This window comes from Urocampus carinirostris, chromosome 12, assembly GCF_059441175.1.
Source record: "Urocampus carinirostris isolate Australia breed hairy pipefish chromosome 12, RoL_Ucar_1.0, whole genome shotgun sequence".
In the NCBI taxonomy this organism is placed as follows: Eukaryota; Metazoa; Chordata; class Actinopteri; order Syngnathiformes; family Syngnathidae; genus Urocampus; species Urocampus carinirostris.
This window is the reverse complement of record NC_142360.1, coordinates 5,995,788-6,017,472: the sequence shown is the minus strand read 5'-3', so window position 1 is coordinate 6,017,472 and position 21,685 is coordinate 5,995,788. Positions and strand designations below refer to the sequence as shown.

General features: G+C 37.6%; 1 protein-coding gene across 5 annotated transcripts in view; it reads right to left on the bottom strand.

Annotated features, from left to right (window-relative positions):
- elavl4 (ELAV like neuron-specific RNA binding protein 4) overlaps window positions 1–21,685 on the bottom strand; it is a 139,188-nt gene that overhangs the window by 94,731 nt on the left and 22,772 nt on the right. The window contains exon 1 of one of the 5 annotated variants that reach the window (XM_088349834.1): window positions 20,690–21,049. The exons of the other annotated variants lie outside the window; for them this stretch is intronic. Coding sequence (XP_088205960.1) covers window positions 20,690–20,713 — 24 coding nt within the window. The 5' untranslated portion in view covers window positions 20,714–21,049. Of the gene's footprint in view, window positions 1–20,689; window positions 21,050–21,685 lie in introns of those variants that run through there. 5 annotated transcript variants of the gene reach the window in all.

Here is a 21,685-nt window from a genome sequence, read left to right as displayed (position 1 = left end):
CCTCTTTCTCTTATTTCTTTATTTCTTTTTTTCTCTCTCTCTAATCCACTAGTCCGGCCCCCGACAGAATGTTTGTTCTATCGTGTGGCCCCCGAGTTAAAATGAGTCTGACACCCCTGCACTATGGTAATGTCATATTCATATCCGTCAACACTTCTTATTGGAAAAGTTCAGAGCATAAATGTTAAAATTGAATATTTGAATTAGAATAGAAGTCATATCACAACTTGGTCGCCTCTCTAACTCTATAATATGTGTGAGGCACTGGAGAGCTAGCCCATTAAAGTTATTATTGACAAACAAAATAAGAATAGGCTGATGTATTGCTTGATAAAGTCAAACTTTAGTCAAAACAAAGTTATTGGTAACGGTATTGTTCTCCAGAAGCACGATTTTATCAGTAATGGGTATTGGTATTTTGCATCCAGAGGCATTTACTTTCCTTTGTCTGTAATTATTTTATTTTTTTTTAAATATAGCATGCAATCCGAAAGAAAATGTACTACTATCAGTATCGATCACCAGAAGCAGGATTTTATCGGCTCTTTGTAGCAGTAAGAAAAAAACAGTTATCATGCATCCCATAAAATTTATACTCATCCATCAATTAACCAGAGTGCCTGGAGGAAACCCGCGAGAACATGCAAACTCCACACGGGGAGGTTCCGATAGTTGTACTTGAACCCTAAACACAGTGGGGCTGCGCGCTAACCACCCGACAGCTGGGCCACTTATACCCTACTCCCTTTTCTTTAAAATATTTTTCTCAAAGAATAGTATTCTATCAAAATAATATATATATATATCTGTGTCACTACTGTTCTCCAGAGGCGGGATTTTAATGCTTAGCAGTATCAGTAGGAAAACAAAGTGTTATTGTGCATCCCTAAGGATTTGCATTTTTCTTTAATATGTTTTTCTAAATATAGCATGCAGTCCAAAAAAGGTTATAAGTGTCAGTATTTGTCTCCAAAAGCAGTATTTATTCTGTATATGCGGGAAAAAAACAATTATCATTCATCCCAAAAGATTTATATTCCTTCGTCTTTTAAGTTTTTTTTTTTTTTTCAAAATATAGTATGCAATTAAAAATATTTAATAAGTATTGGTAACTGTCAAGAACGGGAACAGGAGGAGGACCCAGATGCGTGATCTTTCCCACAACATCTAATGTAATTAATGGCAATCAATGGCAGCAAATGGCAATCAATGGCAGCAAATGTGTTAATAGGCAGATTAGAAAATCAGGATTCATGTTGAATTAATCCCCATGACGATTTAAGCTGTCAATAAGTGCCATCCCAGCTATCTTCAGGCAGTGGTTTCCAAAAAAGCAGGATTTATCTGTAGAAAATAAAAAATTATCGTGCCTCCCTAGTCTTGACCCATTTTTAAAAGTGACTGTCCACTTAATTATCCAGTTCCTACTATTTGTGTTCCTATTCCTACAGTCTTGCTTCTATTCTTCCGACACATCCTCTCAAAGATTGACATTCTCCCCTCGTTGGGGGACATTTGTCCACCGGCAGAATCTCAAATCGGTGGCGACGCGTGCGGAAAATTGCTGAGCGTCTTCACTCTGGAGATGACACTTCAATTTGTGCAACTGCCGTGACTTCTGCACTGAAGTTGCTCTCCTTGCGGGGGGTGTTAGATCAGCTGGACACCTGCCTGGCTGTTTGGCCCCAGCCCGAGGCATTCAGGGACCAGGGGAGGGATCAGAATTTAAAAAAAAGGAAGGGGGGGGGGGAATTGAATAAAAGCCAGGGTTAACCTGGCAGCGCCAAGTCCCTGTCTCTTCACGCTAGCCCTGACCTAGCCTCTCTGGCGCTCAACTAAAGTCCCCCTTGTTTTCACCCCTGCACCAAAAACGCCCCGTTGCCTGGTGCACCTTGCCCCCGGTCGCTCCAATTCTGTCCAATCCCAAACATGGCTATATAGGAACATTTTTGGTGCCTTCATGTGCAAATGTCCTATCAATCCCGAGTTCTCAAAGGTAAAAATTGCATTTGAGCTAATTTGACACTATTGACAGCTATAGACATTCTTGGCATGATCTTGTTCACTTCATTGACTGCTAAACACGTCAATAGGATTAATTACACATGAAAAGGATAACAGATGGAAATTAGCTTGTAGCTAAGTTTGGTTTGAACAACAAATAAACATCCCAGAGGGCTGCACAGGTTACAATTACACCATCCCCTCATCTAAAACCTAGTAATGTTCTTAATTTGTTGTCACGGTTGCCATGGCACCCAATTGGCCCCACCCGCATGGCGCCAGCTGCGGCTTATTGACTTTTGGCTTTGGTCTATTTTAGCTCAGTGCTTTCATTCTTCCTTTGTCAGTCCGTCAACGAACCTCTGCCCCGCATGACGTGGGTTCTGACTCGGTCCTGTTGCCTGCTGGTATTCCTGTCCGGTATTGTTCCCGTTTATTTTGTCCTGTTTTATAGCAGTTTCCAGTTTCGTTCCAGTCTATTTCTGTCTTGTTTATTATTCTCTCCAGTTTTCTTTCCCATGTAGTTTGTCCTGTTTATTTTCGATGTCTGTCCAGTCCTGTCCGATATCAACCCCATCTGTCCGATACCTATTCGGGCAATTGGTATCAATCTCGTCTGCCTCTGGCTTCCTATCATTTCACGCCAGACTGCTGCCTGACGTGCATGACTCCCCATTTCCCGTAAAATAAAAGGCATGTGTGAGTTAAAAAAATAAAATTAAATCAAGTCAGAAGTGAGATGTGGCTAGTATAACATCCATTAACGGTAGAGGATGATTCAGTGCTTTTACCGTCTATAGCCGTCAATGGTAGCGGATTAGTTACGTTTGAATTGGCCCCATCAACGTCTTTAGCTGGCATTGGCAGTGTTAACTAGTTAAATCATTTTTTGTCGATGAACAGTGTTAACAAGTTAACTCGTTTGCTTCCATGGACGGCTAAATACGTGAATAGGATTAATTCAACATGAGTTCTCAAAAGTGTAAGACGGTTTTTACACCACCTCTCCATTTTTAGAACTCATGTATTATTCTTTATAGAGCTGGAAAAACAGCAAATATATTGAGCAAAGCGTAATTATAACAAAATGCTTTTACATAGGTTAACCATTTATGAAATAATCAATTCATTTTAGCTTTCCTAATATTTATGTTCAAAGAAATACGTTTTTAGCTTCTGTTTTAATCACATGCGCGCTATTGTTAGGTGCCTTATAAAAGGGGGTATTTTTGAAGGTGCGTCTTATAATCAGGTGCACCTTATTGTCCGGAAAATACAGTACCCTTCATTGCACAATATAAAAAGAAAAAATCAGTAGTGCAAAAAAGTGCAACCACAGTTGGATCAAATTTGAAAATCACATTGTAAGTATATTCTCATGATGGATGCATCTGCTCACAGCTCTTAAGCTAATTTATGTATTACTGTTCTCATGTCTATTATGCTTTCACTTCTGGACATACTTTAATTATCATATATATATTTTTTATTTTATTGTTTGTTAATGCAACATCCACCGCAGCCTGGTCATCCTGGAAAGGGATTACCCCATGTGTTCTCAAGGTTTCTTCATTTTCCTCATGCTGAGGTTTTTGAGTTTTTCCTTGCCCTCATGTTGGTTTTAGAGAAGGGGATGGTGTAATAATAGTCTGTGACTTGCAATAATCTGTGGTCTGTACAGCCCTTGAAGAGTCCTTGTGAATGGGTACGTGTGAAGAACATTGTAAAGCGCTTTGGGAGGACTTCATTGACTTGAAACGCACTATATAAATGCAGACCATTTACCATTAGGGGCGTCTTAAATAAACATGATTTGACCTGTTGAATTGATCATATTGACGTTTTAGGCCGTCTATGGCAGCAATTGAAGGCCAAATACATGAATGGGCTTTATTCAACATAAAAAGTGAAAAGTGGCTGTTATTACCCACAACATCTAATGTAATCAATGGCAGCAAATGTGTTAATAGGCAGATTAGAAATTCAGGATTCATGTTGAATTAATCCCCATGACGATTTAAGCTGTCAATAGCAGGGAACGGGTCAGTCAATGAATCAATGGTTCAATTGATCAATACAATATTTTACATATAGTTGATCCCATTAATATATCCGTAGCAACTATTGCCACATCATAGGGAATCAAAAAAATAAATACACAGGAATGGCCTTGTTAGATTCAATGAAACATCGCTAAGAGAAAACAATGACAAACATTTTTTCTTTTAAGTAATATTGAATGAACAGGGTTATATTCTCCGTGATATTCAAAAGCCTGTTCATAAGCACGATTTAAAAAGCTCCCATTCAGGTTAGCAATCTACTTAACTACAATTTAACGTGCTCTTCTGATTTTTTAAATTAACTCATACATTTGGATGATAACATCGATGGTTGGATTGAAGAGCTTCTGATTGCAGTCTGTTGTGGAAGTAAAAACAATGGACCTGATTCAGATCAAAACTACTGTATAAACTCGGCATTCCAGGGGTTTGACTTTTGTGTCCCCTACATTTCTTTTCCATCACTAGCTTGATACGTTCTGTCTTTTTACAAGGTGTGCTTGTACGTGCCATGACAGAAGTATGAAATTAAATTAAATGATTTAAATTTATATTGCGCTTTTCAAGTCAATGACTTCCCAAAGCGCTTTACAGTGTGCGTCACATTTACCAGTAGCGGCCTTGTATTGCAGCCATATAAGACGCGAACCTGCTTATTGGGGGTATTAGGGTTTCAGTGTCTTACCCAAGGACACTTCGACATGTAACACGGACAAGCCGGAATTTGAACTGGGATCCCTTGATCCCAAGACGAGCGCCCTACCTCCTGAGCTACTGCCGCCCCGAGTATAGATTTAGACTATACGTGGATGGATACAACTGTGGAATATTTTCTGTGGGGGGGAGCAAATAAATTGAACTGTTCTGGAGATATAAATCAATACAGGTAAGGCTTTTTAAGCGTCTAAACCGGAGTCCGTTTACCATTTGTCATCTCTGTACTACAAGTCCCAGACAACTTTGGGGCATCAAATAATCTAGGATGAAGTAAACTTCGCGTAAATCTCCAATCAGATTATCATCTGCACTTAAACGTACCCAATGATGATTACATTTGGTCTACGTCAAAGAGCTAAACACAATCAAATTGTAGACGACTATTTATGGACTAAATCATGTTTTAAAAACGACCATACTAGATTCAGCCCAAAACCCAATGTCCAAAAAAGGACAAGTGCTAGTTGGATAACATCCATCCATCCATTATCTGCACCACTTATCCTCAGCAGGGTCGCGGGGTGCTGGAGCCCATCCCAGCTATCTTCAGGCAGTGGGCAGGGGACACCATGAACTGGTTGCCAGCCAGTCGCAGGGCACACAGAGACAGAGAACGCACTCCCTCAGTCACAATTTAGACCAGGCAAATTAACCTGACATGCATGTTTTTGGGATGTGGGAGGAAACCTGAGTGCCGGGGGGGAGCCCACACAAGCACGGGGAGAACATGCAAACTCCACACAGGTAGGTTCGATCTCATGACCCCAGAACTGTGCCGCACACGCGTTTTAGTTGGGTAACATTTTTCACAAAACATTCTGTAAATCAATTAGAAAAGTACTTCTTAATAGTTTGCATTTTTTAGCTCAAATTAAAACGCCTGGGATTAGGGGGGTGGTTAGCAATGAAACAGAAAAACTAAACCTCTTTATTTCCCATTTAAAAAATAAAAAACAACATAAAATAAATGAATACATTACAAGTAAAAAGACGGAGTTACAGTTTAATCTACTGTTTAAAAAGTAAGCCCTTGTTTATCACAGGGTTTTCGTTCTCAAAAGAATCTGTGATTGGCTAATTCCTTAAAGTATAAACTTTTTATTTGTTTACAATTATTAGTACTGTATACTGATCCTGCATTTATTTATTTTCAGCAATACCGTGGGCCTGCCAAAAGCATAGACTTACACTATAAATGTAACGAAAATATCCGTTGTATTTGTTTTAAAAAAAACAAAACAGTTGAAAGCTGTCCATGAATAATTATATTAAAAGGCTACACATTGTACTTCCTAGTATAGGTAACATATTTACCTATTACTGGTGGCAATAAAGGGAATATGGGGTCTGAAAATCGAAGGAATATATTATTATCATTCTTGCCCCACCCTGTTAAAAAAATGCTGTTTTACTGTGCTCCAGAGTTTATTAGCAGCACAAAACTGTGCATCTGAGCAAGGAAAGTCCTTGACGAATACAATAACTGCTATAATTTAACAGTCCCTAGAGGGGCGCGCCAGAGAGAGAGAAAACAAACTGTTCTCAAACAATTTCCAGTTAAATTCATAGCAGGTGTTCCAATTAAAACTGCTTTGAGGCTGCGAGTGTTAATGTTGGCTTTGTTGAGCAGGTATTTATAACAAAGCTATAAACAGCCTGGAGGTGCACGATAAGAAGAAAACCTACAGCACGGTGCTTGCAAACACAACACAGGTAAAAAAAAGGGAGAGCGAGCCTAGCTCGGCTGCTGAGTCGAGAGAGTGCCTTCAAATATAATCCCCCCCAACAGCTTCATCTATAAACTTGCACGGCTGCAGCAAAGACGAGGCTCTAAATCACGCGGGCATCAAACGACTCGCGGCCTAGAGTGCGGTGTCCACTGTTGTTTTAGCGTACGGGCCTGAGCAATCGGGTTATTGATCGGGCTCTAAACCCGAGCTCGTATAATCGAACGGCTGCGAGGGAAAGGACAACTGTACGTCACGTGTCTTAATGGCTGAACGGTGAGACGGGGTCGATGAAGAAACGGGAACAATGTGTTTACGTGAAAAAACAGGAGCGCCAAATTTACAGCGCAACACTTTCGTTACGGATGGATTGATGTAAGTGCTAGAACGCTAGCTGAATTGAAGTAGCTAGCTTTTTAACCAAACCTAGCTAAATAGGTGCATGGATAGGTTGGCTGGATGGACAGTGATGCATTTAATATGTTTTTAATGTTGGACACCTGCAAAGGAGGTTGCATAGGATGTCAGGTTGTTATTTGGCAGTGGCTCAGGAGGTAGAGCGCTCGTCTTGGGATCAAGAGACCGCAGTTCGAATCCCGGCTCCTCCGTGTTACATGTCGAAGTGTCCTTGGGTAAGACACTGAACCCCTAATGCCCCCAATAATCAGGTTAGCTGCACGGCCGCTATTGGGAAATGTGAAGCACACTGTAAAGCGCTTTGGAAAGTCTTGACTTGAAAAGCGCTATATAAATGCAGATCATTTCATTTCATTTCATTATACCTCACTCTTGTTTGTTATTTTGACTACTATGCACTGTTTACATCATTGTCTTTATTGCCCAATAATGTTGTTGGGCCGATTTGCTTTTCTTAACCTAGGAGATTTAAATAAAAGGAAGTGCTTGTGGGAGGACCTTTTAGAACTGGTTGAAATTTCTTAAATTAAGGTCGGGTCCTCTCTTGTTCTACTTGCGAGTTAATAAATCCATTGATGTCTTTTCACCCTATTTTGAGGGCCTAATCAACTATAAACTTATCAGACGGACAAACAAACAGTTTCAACGTAGCTAGAAGGCTACCTAAATTTGGGTAAATAGCTTGTTCAACACAGCTAGCTAAAAAAGCTAAATTGATAGGAAGATGAATGGATGAATAGAGTTTCAAGCTCGTTAGTATGTTAGCAAAATAGCGGTAGCTAGCTTGTTTACCAAAGCAATCTGAAAAGCTCAATGGAAAGATAGAAGGATAGATGAATGGATAGAATATAAATTTATCTAGAAAATTAGTTAAATTGAGGTTGATCCTTAATCCTTAAATAATTGGATGTATGCAAAAAAAAACAGATGCGTAGTTGGATGGATAGATGGCCAGATAAAAATAAAGGAAGGGTGGATAGATATATGGATGAAAGATGGATGGAAGTGTGGACAGATGGACCAATGAAGTATGTATGGAAGGTTAGGTGGATCATCAGATCAAAGACAGGTGGAAAGAGGAAGGGATTAACGGATAGAAAATGGTTGAAAAGGTGGACAGATGGACTGATGAAAGGTGGACAAATTTGTGGACGGACAGTGGGATAAGAAGTGGAAGGTGGGTGAATACGTATATGAACAACAGATGGATGAAAGGGTGGACGGAATGACAGAAGAGAGATCAAAGGAAGGGTGTATGGATGGAAATATGAGAGATGGATAGGACGTTGTACGAGAGATAAATAGAAGGGTGGACTAATAGACAGATGACAAATAGATGGAAAGGTGGAAGATAGAGAGATAGACAAAAATGTGTATAAATGAACCAACGAGAGATGGATAAAAGGGTAAATAGATTAACAAATTTGAAATAGTGGGTGGAGAGATGGATGGATTGGAGACGGAAGGATGGGTGAACAACGTAATCTATTCCTTAGTTTCAATTCTGCACAAAATAAAAGTTAACAAGGATAATGTCAACCGATTTCAAAACTAAGCTCCAACAATAGCATGCATGTCTTCTGCGCAGTGGTGATGTAACCCCATCTTCTCTTAAAGGCACAGCATGTCAGAAATAGCTACATTTACCTTTCCATGCTCTTTGCAAATGCAACTATCATTTTATCGCAGAGAACCACATCAAATTGGACAATTTCCTGCACAGCGCCTCTGACTATTTGCGGAAATACGCCGGCTCACATTTAACATCTCTTTTCATCTTCCACAAGTAGAAAATGAGACACTTCTTTGAAATTAACCTGAGAACACCTGGCAGATGAATACATGAACAGCTTCGTCAACCATTTCAGGAAACTTCTAAGCGCTTTTCCTCAAATTAGTGTATTTTTCATATTTCCACAAACTACACAGAGCAATTGAGTAACTGAACACCTTCGGGGCTATTCAAAGTGAACAAAATCATACATTAACAAACATTTTGAATGTAGTACTCGAGTAAATGTAAACCTTTAAAAGAGTCAAGTCAAGTCATGTTCATTTGTGACACCCTTAATCACAAAGAGTCTCAAAGGGCTGCACAGACCACAGATTATTGCAAACCACAGACTATTATGACACCATCCCCTGATCTAAAACCTACAAGAGGGCAAGGAAAAACTCAAAAACCTCAAAATGAGGAAAATGAAGAAACCTTGAGAAGGGACCGCACATGAGGAAATCCACCTTCCAGGATGAAGAAAAGAGAAAAAATATACCTCATTTTCATGTTTTAATACCTTTTCTTGCTGACACAAAACGACAAGGCACATCAAAGAGCATTTTTCACCGTGTTAAACGCCCCAATTAAAACAGACACCATAACTTTAAGCCCGACAACAGGAGTTACAAGTTCACATTTTCATTTTATCTTATTTTGAGCAAAATCTGGCGCAATCACAAACGTTGCAGCTGGGAAAGATGGAGAGAAAAGAGAGATGGAAGATAGAAAGTATAGCATGAGTGCTATCAGAGGAGGCCGGAGGCATACCGGCAAAAGTGTGTGGGAGCATTCAAACGTAGAGATTAATCCCTCCCGCTGTCGGCTAATTGAAAATGCCCACGGGATGCTAATGCTAGCTCCCTGCCATATAGATAAACATATGTATCTTTTTACTGATCTCAACCATTTTATTTGTTTAAAGTTAAATAGATTTTTTTTTTTTACATGAAACTAATTCTAAAAAACAGTAAAAAATATAAAATTAAATTAAAATCAAAATAGAATAAAATAAATACAAACTAAAAGTATATTTAAACATTTTTAAAACGTGTAACGTAAAATATCATCTAAGGGAGGAGATACCAGTCAATACAAGCCAGAACTTCCAGACAACAGTCCATAGCCACAGGCTGTAAGGCCATTAAACGAAAGTAAAATAAAAATAAAACAAATTAAAACTTAACTTATTTTATTTTATTTTCAGGGATTGATTAGGATCCTATTTCCCTTATTTATTTATTTATTTCACATTGAGAATCATTTTAAAATTAACAAAAAATACTTACAAATGAAAATAAATAAAATACAAATGATATAACAGAAAACCAAATAACATAAGAATAAAAATAAAATTAAAACAGAATAAAAACTTTTTACATCTGGAACACATATTTAGATAGATTTTAGTACATTTTAAATACAAGATGTTTTAATTTTTTAGAAATACCAGAACAGTTTAGTTGACTTTCTATTCATTTTAAAACAAAATAATGATTCAAGTTACAAACTTGGTCTGAGACAAATTTGAACTTGTATTTCTAAGGTCTAGATGACTGATACGAAGCCATGTTTGTGGTTTATCATCCTCCACAAAAGCTTGATTTTTGGAGCAGATTGATTGCATTTCCATTTATTTCAAAAGGAAATATTCATTCCAATTACTAACATGGTCCGAGAATAAATACAACTAGTATCTCTAGGGCAGGGATGTCAAACTCAATTGCACAAGGGGCCAAAATTCAAAACACACTTAAGGTCACGGGCCAACCAGGATAAACATTTATCGAACACACTTAAACTGAATGTTTTTGGAACATAAATATGGATAAAAACAGACAAGAATATTACATTTAAACCTTAAATCACTTATACAGTATTCATTATTTTGCTGTAAATAAAAATATCTTGTTGAATTACACAACTTAGAACTTAACTTAAACAACTTAACATTAAAATAACATTCACATTCATTTGCTCCTATGTCAATGTTTATATTAAAAGAAAACTTAAATATCCCAAAAGATTTTGCTCTTCTTAATATATCTCCTGTCAAAAGTAGAAATATGGAAATGCTACACAAATTATTTTGTGAAAACGTCACAACATTCTGAGAACAGGGAGCCTGATGTGCTTACTTTTGGCGCAAACGGAGTAGGGCGAGAGATGGGAGGGAGTGCTTGCACTTTTTGCATAGCTCCACCCATCCCTCCCACTCACCCAATCAAATAACTTTAAGTTCTCTTCCGGTGTTTTTGCGTATTTACAATTTGTTCCTTGGATTCATTAAAAAAGTATCCGAACACTGAACACAGATTATGTAGTGAGCTTTTATATAAAGGATTCTTTAGCGTTGTACAGCCAAAACGAGTTTTTTTTGTGACACCTTGACTGTAAATTGTAGTGAAAATGTGCCCTATATATTCTGAAAAGTACTTGCTTAGGCTTTGATTTGGCATTGTGTGTATCTGAACGGGATCAATGGCTCAAGATTTTGACAAAAGTGACAAAATTTGCACGCAATTAAATTTGTCTCTTAGCCAAAGGTACTCATAGAAAGAGACATACCTGTAGGTTCCCGACGCCTGGTATATACGTATAGTATAGCATACGTCATATATGAGGAATAGGTACAGTGACTAAAACGTCAAAATATAATGTTCAGGGATGAGACGGTGTTATTCATATTGACGGGCTAGTATTGACAATAATGTAAAATGGTCTTGTGAGCCGGAAATGATTACACGGCAAACCGGACGTGGCCCGCGGGCCGGGAGTTTGACACATGTGCTCTAGAGTCTCTAAATGAGTCATGTAACACAATGTTTGTGAGTTGGGTAATATTTATACCGGATAATCCTTTTTTTTTTTTGCTTATAATTTTTGGAGCGACCACAAAAGATTAGTTGTATTTCCATTCATTTCAAAATGAAATATTTTTTAATTTTTTTTAAAAAATGGTTTCATAATAAATTCAACTAGGATTTTGGGGGTCTGTAGTTAAGTCGTGTGCCACTATGTTTTTGGATCGGGTTATATCAGACAATATGATTCTTTTTTAAACTACCGAGACAGATTGGTAGCATTTTCATTTATTTTAAAGGGAAATATTGATTTGAGTTACAAACACGGTCCGAGAATAAATTCAAACGGTGTTTTTAGTTTACGGTGTTTGCCCACCTGCCACAAAAGCTCCAATTTTCTATTAATAATATTGGTATTGAAATATGCTTTACTGTTTTTGATATTAACACACATCACATGATTTGTGTTTATTTTCTTTTAGAAATACTATACTAGATTAATTTCATTTCTATTCATGTTAAAGGTAAATAATGATTCAAGTTACAAACATTGTCCAAAAATAAATTTAACGAATATCTCGAGAGTCTCTAGACGAGTCAAGTGAGACTTTTTTTGTGGATGGGGTGATATCAATATCGAAAAATACAAAGCGCACAGCACATGATTTTTGTTAATTTCGTTTAAGAAATACTGGAACAAATTGATTGTATTTCCATTTATTTTAACACTGTAACTGATTACTTCCATTCCTATTTGTTTCAAAGGTGAAAACGATTCAAGTTCCAAACACGGTCCGAGACTAAACCCAACTAGTATCTCCAGGGTTTCCAGATGACTCATATGAATCCTTGTTTGTGGTCTATCACCCGCCACAAAAACTCCATTTTGCAGCATGTTCAGTTTCATGTCCAATCCATAATTCATCTCGCTACAGAAACGCATAAATGTTTCACGCGTCGTCGGAGGCGAGGCCCCTGTCGAAAGCGTGACCTTGAAACGTCCTTTAAACATCATCCGGCAACAGCTCAGGGCCTGGTTAAAAAAGAATCCGCCTCTACTCCACTCGGCTTTTGTTTCTCGGGATGCAAAACGAAGATGAGACGCGTCGGTCTCGGGAGAAACTGCCACTCAAATCCCGACATCTGTACCGAGCGCAAAACACACAGAAAACCGACGGCGAAAGTGGCTAAGAAAGCCTTCTCTTCCTCACTCGAACAAAGAGCGCTCAGCACATGAATACCTTCTTTCCTCCCACTGTATTTTCCGGCGGGATATTTATTCTGAAAAGCAGCCGTGCACAACAAGGGTTTGTGTTTGCTAGCGCTCCCCGGCTGATTATGCGTCTGTCTGTAGTGGTTTGAGCCGCTGCCAAAGGAATTAGGTCTTACCGTTTGCATAGGAAAAAACAGAAAAACCCCAACATTTTAAATAAATAAAGGATGTCGCTGGAAGCCTATTAAATTTCCAACGTGAGCATTTTGTGAGGCTTCGTATGTGTTTAGCACAAAAGGAATATTTAAAAAGCGAAAGCGTGCTAATTGGGACGGAGATTGTTACGGCGGCTTCTTGTTCAAACAGGCTTTTAGCTCATTAAATGCTTCCGTTCAGCCTTTTGTCCAAAGACGTTTGGCAGACACCCGAAGAGTCAATAAAATATTTGGGTTTTTTTTCCACGCAATATTGAGAAATGTCGGTATCGAGACGTTACGGCGGGTTCAGTTTGTAAAGCTTTTCTTTTCATAAAAAAGAGTTGTTTGTATTATCTTGTTCTTTTCCACTTTTAATTAATTTACTTTCTCAGTCTAGTGCTCAAACAATAAAATATCCATTAAATATTCAATGAATAATGTAATTAAATTATCAATGCAGATTTATATTGATAGATTAAATAACAAAAAACAACAACTTAGACACAAGAGCTTCTATCTGTGAAATAATATATTAAATAATTAAATATAATAAATAACAAAAAAATGTTTTAACAAAAATAAATACATATTTGTGTGTACAAATAATTAAAAAACAAAATAAGAAATTATAAATGTAATGTATATATATATATATATATATATATATATATATATATATATATATATATATATATATATATATATATATATATATATATATATATATATATATATATATACATATATGCCCTGCGATTGGCTGGCAACCAGTTCAGGGTGTCCCCTGCCCGATGATTGCTGGGATGGGCTCCAGCACCCCCGCGACCCTACTGAGGATAAGCGGTGCAGCTAATGAGATGAGATGGTATATATATATATATATATATATATATATATATATATATATATATATATATATAGACATACATATACAGCTGAAAAACATGTTAAATGTGCTTTGAGGGTTATTTTTTGATGTAGTTAAAGTATCTTCTAAGGATCCTCAATAAATTAGAAAACAATCATATTTGTGTGATGGGTAGACCGATTTGACATGCTTATCTTGTAAGTAGCTTATCGTATGATGGTCTGATGGTTTATATTTAAATAGCGCTTTTCAAATCACTGAAGACCTACAAAGCGCTTTACAATGTGCTTCACACTTACCCATTCACACACACACTAACTCACCGATAGTGGTGTGCTGAAAACAAGTGTAATCCGTTTCAAGTGTTCATTATGGGAGGTTTCGTTATATAATCCACCAGAAATGCTCAATACATTTTAAAATAATCCAGGTTTTTTTCGTGTTGGGTATACCATTTTGACTTTCTCGTTTTGTAAGTAGCTCGCATGTTGAAAGAAAGGGAAATCAGCTTCGATTAGTAGTTTTTGGTGTAATTATAGATTTGACCAACAATCCTGAAAAATGTCAAAATAATGAACATAGCAATTTTTAGTTTGGTTGTAGTTTTTTGTGAGTAGTTTACATAAAAAGAAAGTAGCTTTGATTGTTAGTTTTGGTGTAATTATAGTGTGTTGATATTCTATGTCATTCTCACCTGGGAGAGTGGAATGTCTTGTAGGATTCCCGGCTTCTCTGTGTTATATGTCAAAGTGTCCTTGGGCAAGACACTGAATCCCTAATGCACCCAATAAGCAGGTAGGCGCCTTGCATGGCTGACTCCCTATTGGTGTGTGAGTGTGTGTGTGTGTGAATGGGTAAGTGTGAAGCACATTGTAAAGCGCTTTGGGAGGTCTTCATTGACTTGAAAAGCGCTATATAAAGGCAAACCATCATCATCTATCTCTTAAGAATCCTCTATTAAATATAAGATAATTAAATATTTTGCAGTCGGAAGAAAAGAAGCAGAAAAAAACCTGAGCACTCAGAGGTGTTTGTGTAGCATACATTTTCTCTCCATTACATATCTCCCTACAAGTAGCTCAGTGCACATTTCCAGCCTTGATATTTTTTGACTTTCATCACTCCATAGTAGCTCATCATCTCCCAACATCACAGTAGCTCACGTGATGATCTTACGCTTTTCTGATCTCCACTTACATTTCATTCACTCCACATATATTTGCCGGCTGCACTATCAGAAATTCCTTACACACCCCATCCCATTAGCATTGATGTGTAACCTTGGAGCTCGCCGTGTTCCGCCTGAGGGTAATATAGTCGCCGCGTGGCGCTATCCTCGCCTGGTGACGGCTCAGGAGCCCTACCGACTCGTATCACACCTTCTGCTTTCAACTTCCTCTATGTTATTTTCCGCATTTCTTTCAAGTCCGTCTGTCCGGCTCGTTTTCTGTATTCTTCAATCACGCATCCTCACTTAAAGTCTCGGGGTCAACGAACAGGGTGGTGGGAGTTGTGCTTGTGATTAGCATTCTGATTGCGTCGAGTGAGATGAAGCTAGCATGGCTGCTCTTTCGACTGTTTTGTTTTTTAATGCGATACTCTTGCGTGTGTTTTATGTGATCTCTCAACAGTTTGACTTCTTCTGTATCACTGGAGGTAATGAGTAGTTTTATTTGCAGAATATTCTGGGCACGAAGGAGTCATAGACATTGGCTGCTGACAAGCCACAAGTGCATGCATCTAATTGGCTCACAATCACTCTTGTACCAAAACTGCAATCCGAAACTTAAAGGGACATTGTGTATTATTTAGGGTGAGGGTTAGGTTTAGGGTAAAAAATCAAAAAACAAATCAAAAACTTACTGTATCCCCACAATGTTTTGATTTGAATAATAATAAAAAATAATAATAAAAAATACATAAACTACCATCTCAACATAAAATAGTTTCATAGGTCGAAAAATATGTATTAATTAAAAAAAAAAACATATGAGACTCATCTAGAATTTGAAGCTGCAAAGAGTCCCCCCCCGAAAAAAAAAAACCCTGTGTAAGGATGAGCAAAAAAAATAATGTGTAGAAAATTATAGCAGTTTGGTCACTTTGAGTTCCTGTAGTTTGTAATCTTCTTTGTGCTTTGTAGCTCTTGTTATCGCACAATACAGCTACATCTAGTGGTCAACACAGTATTCCTTTAAATGTCTTTTATTTGTTGTTTTATGACTGTTTTAAAAATGAAAATCTCAAAATTAGCATCTAGTAATATGCTTATTATTTATCATTTTATAGTGTATCTTTTAGCTAGCAAGTCCAAATTACAGGGTTTTTTGTCATCATTTCATTTTCGTTTTTCAGCCAATAGTTTCAAGTTTGGCGAAAACTTTTTTGCTCCTGGTACATCGTCTGAATCACCTCTAGCCCTCAGAAAGTCGACATTTCTGTCATGAACAAGAAGTTCTCACACAAGCTTTTTATTTTACGGGAAATAACGAGTCATGCACGCTAGGCAGTGGCTTGGCGTGGAAAGACAGGAAGCCAAAGACCGACGAGATCGATTCTAATTGCCCGAGTTGATATCGGACAGATGGGGTCGATACCGGACAGGACGGGACAGACAGGATAGATAATGAATCAGGATATCAAAAAATAAACAGGACAAACTAGACAGGAATGAAAAGTGGAGAAAATAATAAATAATTGACGGAAACTAAACTGAAAACCGATATTAAACGACAAAAGACAAAATAAACGGGAACAATACCGTACAGGAAATACCAACAGGGACAGGACTGAGTCGAAACCTACGTCTTGCGGGGCAGAAGTCCGTTGACGAACTGACAAAGTAAGAGAGAGCACACTGAGCTTAAAAAGACGGAAAGCCCATCTGTTAATGAGCTGGAGCTGGAGCCACATGGGTGGGGCCAATTGGGCGCCATGGCAACCGTGACAATTTCAATGTCTTTAAGATATGTTTCAAATTTCACTTATCAACTAAATAAAGACGTGTTTTGGACGTTAGATCTTGGGATACATTTTTCTGTTGATGTCGTAGACCGAATTTGGTCTAAACATTGATGTCTAAGATTCAGTTATTTTAGCTCAAAGCGCAAGAGCAGAATTTAACCTAAAGCAAATATTGACTCACCTTGTGGTCCAAATTTGACCCCCCCATGATCAACCTTCAATGTCTTAATGGTGTCTCAAATTTCACGGCAGTAGCTGAGGAGGTAGAGCGATCGTTTTAGGATTAAGGGATCCCAGTTCGAATCCCGGCTTGTCCGTGTTACATGTCGAAGTGTCCTTGGGTAAGACACTGAACCCCCAATACCCCCAATAAGCAGGTTAGCGCCTTGCATGGCTGCACAGATCATGGCCGCTATTGGGAAATGTGAAGCACAATGTAAAGCGCTTTGGGAAGTCATTGACTTGAAAAGTGCTATATAAATGCAGATCATTTCAGATCATTTCATTTCACTTATCAACTAAATAAAGACGTCTTTTGGATGTCATATTTTGGGATACAATCGGTCTGTTACGGACAAGATTTAGTCCAAAACCGGATGTCTAAATTTTGTTTTTTGTTAGACCAAACAAAATGAACTGAATTTAGCTTAAAATAAATGATAGTGTAACCTCGTGTTCTAATTTTTGCAAAAAAAAAAAAAAAAAGACACAAATTTATCGTCTTAGGGACACCGTTTCAACTTTCACTTACAAACTAGATAAAGACGTCAATTGGACGTTAGATTTTGGGATAAATCTGGCCGTCGTAGACAAGATCTTGTACTAAAAATCGGTTGTTTTAGCCTAAACCGAGTGAACAGAATTTAGCCTGAAAAAAGTCATGCCTGTAATACCTACGTATTAAAGATGTTGTTTTAACGTTCAATTTACTACTGAATAAAGTTGTCTTTTGTATGTTAAATTTTGCCCAAGTTTGATCTGTTTTAGACCTGATTTAGTGCAAAAACAGGCGGCTAAGATTTGGTTGTTGTTAGACCAAACAAAGTGAACAGAATTTAGCTTGAAAACAATGTCATCATTGTTTTACAACGTGGTTTTGATTTAGCCTAAAAAAAGACACATTTTAACGTCTTAAAGACACTGTTTCAACTGCAGCTTTCGAGACAAATTTGGTCTGTTTTAGACATGATTCAAACCAAAAATAATGTCTGAAATTCGGTTGTGTTTAGCCCATGGATTTAGCAATGAAAAGGAGTCATTGTGTCAACTCATGGGCCAAATTTGGTACAGAAAAAGACAAATTTACATCGTCTTAAAGATGTTTCAATTTTCACTTTTTGACCAAACAAAGAACTTCTGTGGATGTTAGATTTGAGCTAATTCTGGTCAGTTATAGACCTGATAGACTATCCGTCTAACGTGGTTTGAATTATGCGCAAAAAATGTCTTGGAAAATATGTTGTTTAAACTTTTTTCAAAGAAACATGGCTGCTCGTTCTGCCAGTGAGGTTCTGCTGCTTTTTTTTTCCAGGTGATGGATTACAAAGACATGGAAGAAAGTTCATTCACATTCTCATCATCATCATTATCATCTTGCAGCATTTCCAAAGACAATCAGGGCCATGCACACCGATTCCAAGTACACAAGCGGTGTGACGGATAACATGTCTACTCAGCTGTTTAGCATAAATACTTTGCATATTGTCATTGTCTTGTGTAAAAGTCCGTCTATTTTTTGCCATTTTTTGGGGCATTCTTGGAATATTTATAAAAATAAAATAAAAGGACCAAATTGGGGATATGTATTGTTGTATGTTTTTTTATAACTGATAAAAAAAACAAAAAAAAAACAAAAAAACAAACAAAAAAACACAAATGCCCAAAAAAGAAAATACACGTAATTCTAAAAAAATCCATATCTATTTTACATGTATTAGTTAAATAGTCATAAATGAGATGCATATTGTAAAATAATAAATTAAACAAGTAATATTAAGCAAAAATAGATATTTGAAATTGGAGAATTCCATAAAATAAAAATGAGATGTGTAAATGTAAATATTCCATGGATGCAGCTAATCAGAGATAGATTATTGTAAAAATTCCATAAATGTAAAATAAATAAATAAACATGGCAAAAATTCATAGAAGTGCAATAATTAAAAAAAACACATAAAAAGAAAAACATTGACAGTAAGTGGAGGTTTGTTTTTAACAAATCATAAATGAGGAAAAAAAACAAGACAAAAAAATGAGATGATTATGTTTTTACATTACCACATACACAAACATGAAAAATGAATTAGATAAATTCACACCATGTACATTGCAAACATTCCATACATGCAAAAAAACAAAATAAATGTTTTCACTTTATCCCAAAAATATATACAAATAAATACATTCAAGGGCAGCACGGCGGCGCAGTGTTTAGCGCTTGTGCGGCACAGTCATGTCATGGGGACCTTCTGCGTGGGTTCAAATCCAGCTCCAGACTTCCTGTGCGGAGTTTGTATGTTCTCCCCGTGCTTGCGTGGGTTTCCTCCGGGCACTCCGGTTTCCTCCCACATTCCAAAAACATGCATTTCAGGTGAATTGGCCGGTCCAAATTGTCCCTAGGTGTGAATGCGCGAGTGAGTTGTCTGTCCCCGTGTACCCTGCGATTGGCTGGCAACCAGTTCAGGGTGTCCCCTGCCCACTGCCCGGAGATGGCTGGGATGGGCTCCAGCCCCCCCGCGACCCTAATGAGGATAAGCGGTACGGCTAATGAGATGAGATGAGATACATTCAAAAAAAATTTGAAACAATTTTAGTTGAGCTCCATAGTTTCCATAGAAACATTTGTTGATCTGGAGAAGAATGGGAGCCACCAGCCTGCCCAAGACACATTACAGGAAATGGTGCTCCTAAGACCCTAGTGGTTAAGGGATCCACACAGCAACCACCTAATATGAGACCATACAATCCATAAACAGATTGAGATGAAAAATAAATAAAAATACATCTACACTGTTTACTCTGTAAACGGTCCATAAGCGCAAAAAGTAAACGTTCTAAAAAATGAAGATGTAACGTGTTTTTGGAAATTGATCAATTATCCATAATGGATGAACCCATTAAAAATAAAATTAAAAAAAATAAAATTTGAAGCTAAATTTTCCACATTAAGCATTGTAAACATCCTAGAAATGAAAAAAAAAATAATAATGGGAAGATGCATTGATGAAAACATGCCATAAAATAACAAAAACATGTATATAAGTGGTTTTACATGACAGCATAAAATAATAGAAATTAAAAAATATAATTTAACACTATTTACATTGTAAACATTCCAAAACAATAAAAAAAAAATATATATAAAAATACCTTGACACCAACTATATAGTAAACATTCCATACATGCAAAAATACAAGAAGATGAAGATATGTGTTTTTGGAATCATAAAGATAAAAATAAAAATGGAGAGAAGTGTATTTCATGTGACAGCATGAAAAAAACTTAGAACTGGGATCTCCGACCTGGTACCTGGCTGTACCAGTAGTCCCCCTAAGACCACCTCAGTAGCTGCAGACTCGCAGGATGTTTAGAGGCTGACTGAGCCTATTTTAACCACTAACAATTTCAACCTGGTAACAACATAGTAATAACATAGTAACAACATGATACTGATAGTTATTTTCTAAATGCATATCAAACTGCATTCAAAGTAGCTATGGCTTCAAAAAGGTTGGTGACCCCTGAGCTAGACCATTTACATTGCAAACATGCAAAAAAATGGAGTTTCGTGGTTTTTTTACATGGCAGCGACAATAAACAAACACCGACAATGAATCACCCCCCCCCCCCCCCCCCCTGCACACCTTTACCCACTTCCCCCTCTTAAGTTAAACAACAGTGAGGAATTGAAAACGCTAGTGAGCCATTCTTCTCCCCTTACCATCTTAAACCCATTCCACTCCATTTGGGAGACGTTGGTGACGCTTTCTCTCTCTTTTCTCTCCTTTGTATTCTTCTCTTGTTCCCTGCACGCTCGCGGCCGCTTCAGGAAACGAATCTACTCAATCCCAGTTGCCGCGGGAGACTTTCCGCTTATTTTCCCGTCCTCGGCTCGATCTCAGCGGCGGGTGCTTTGCAGCGTGGGCATCGCCTTCTTGCACAGATGCTGAGAAGCGAATGATGAGCGTCGATGTGAGTGCGACCGGCCCCCTCCTCACTTCATCTCCTGCTCTATTTCATTGGCGTTCTGTACCGCCCATCATACCGAGCCCATCCCTCGGCTTTTACACCTTCAGCTGGCTCCCGGGACCTCATCACTTGGCCCAAAAAAAGAGCTTTCCTAATAAAGGACCGTATTTTCTGCTCTAGACCAGGGGTTGGCAACCTCTTATGTACCGCAGACTGGATTATTGTATGACGATATTCTCTTGGCCTTGCCCAAGGAAGTAATAATAACAAATATGACTGTAATAATAATAAGTGTTATTTCAATTGTTTTTATAACAATAATAATAATAAGAACACTTTTGATAGTAATAACAATAATACAAAAATAATAATGATAAAAGAACAAATGCACTGGGTCATTAGACCACTAGGAATCTACTATAAATAACATAGGAAAAAGCATTCAATTTTATATCCTCATCACACTAGTTGACCGTTTAATGGTTATGGCTGAACTCTTTCCCTTAATGCTCAATTACAGACATTCAAAAAAAGAGTCAACAAAGACTGTCAGTCAAACGTACACCTAAAGGACAATATGTTGCACCTCACCTCCTTTATTACTGTACCAAAACATTGTTCAACCCGTACTCCTGTACCGCAAGAGTTTTTTTTCATTATGTTCTCTGTCATGAACCGGACCAAACTCACACATATTACTTACACAGCAACTAAAATAATTGTCCAACCTAACCCCAAACTTTCAGAC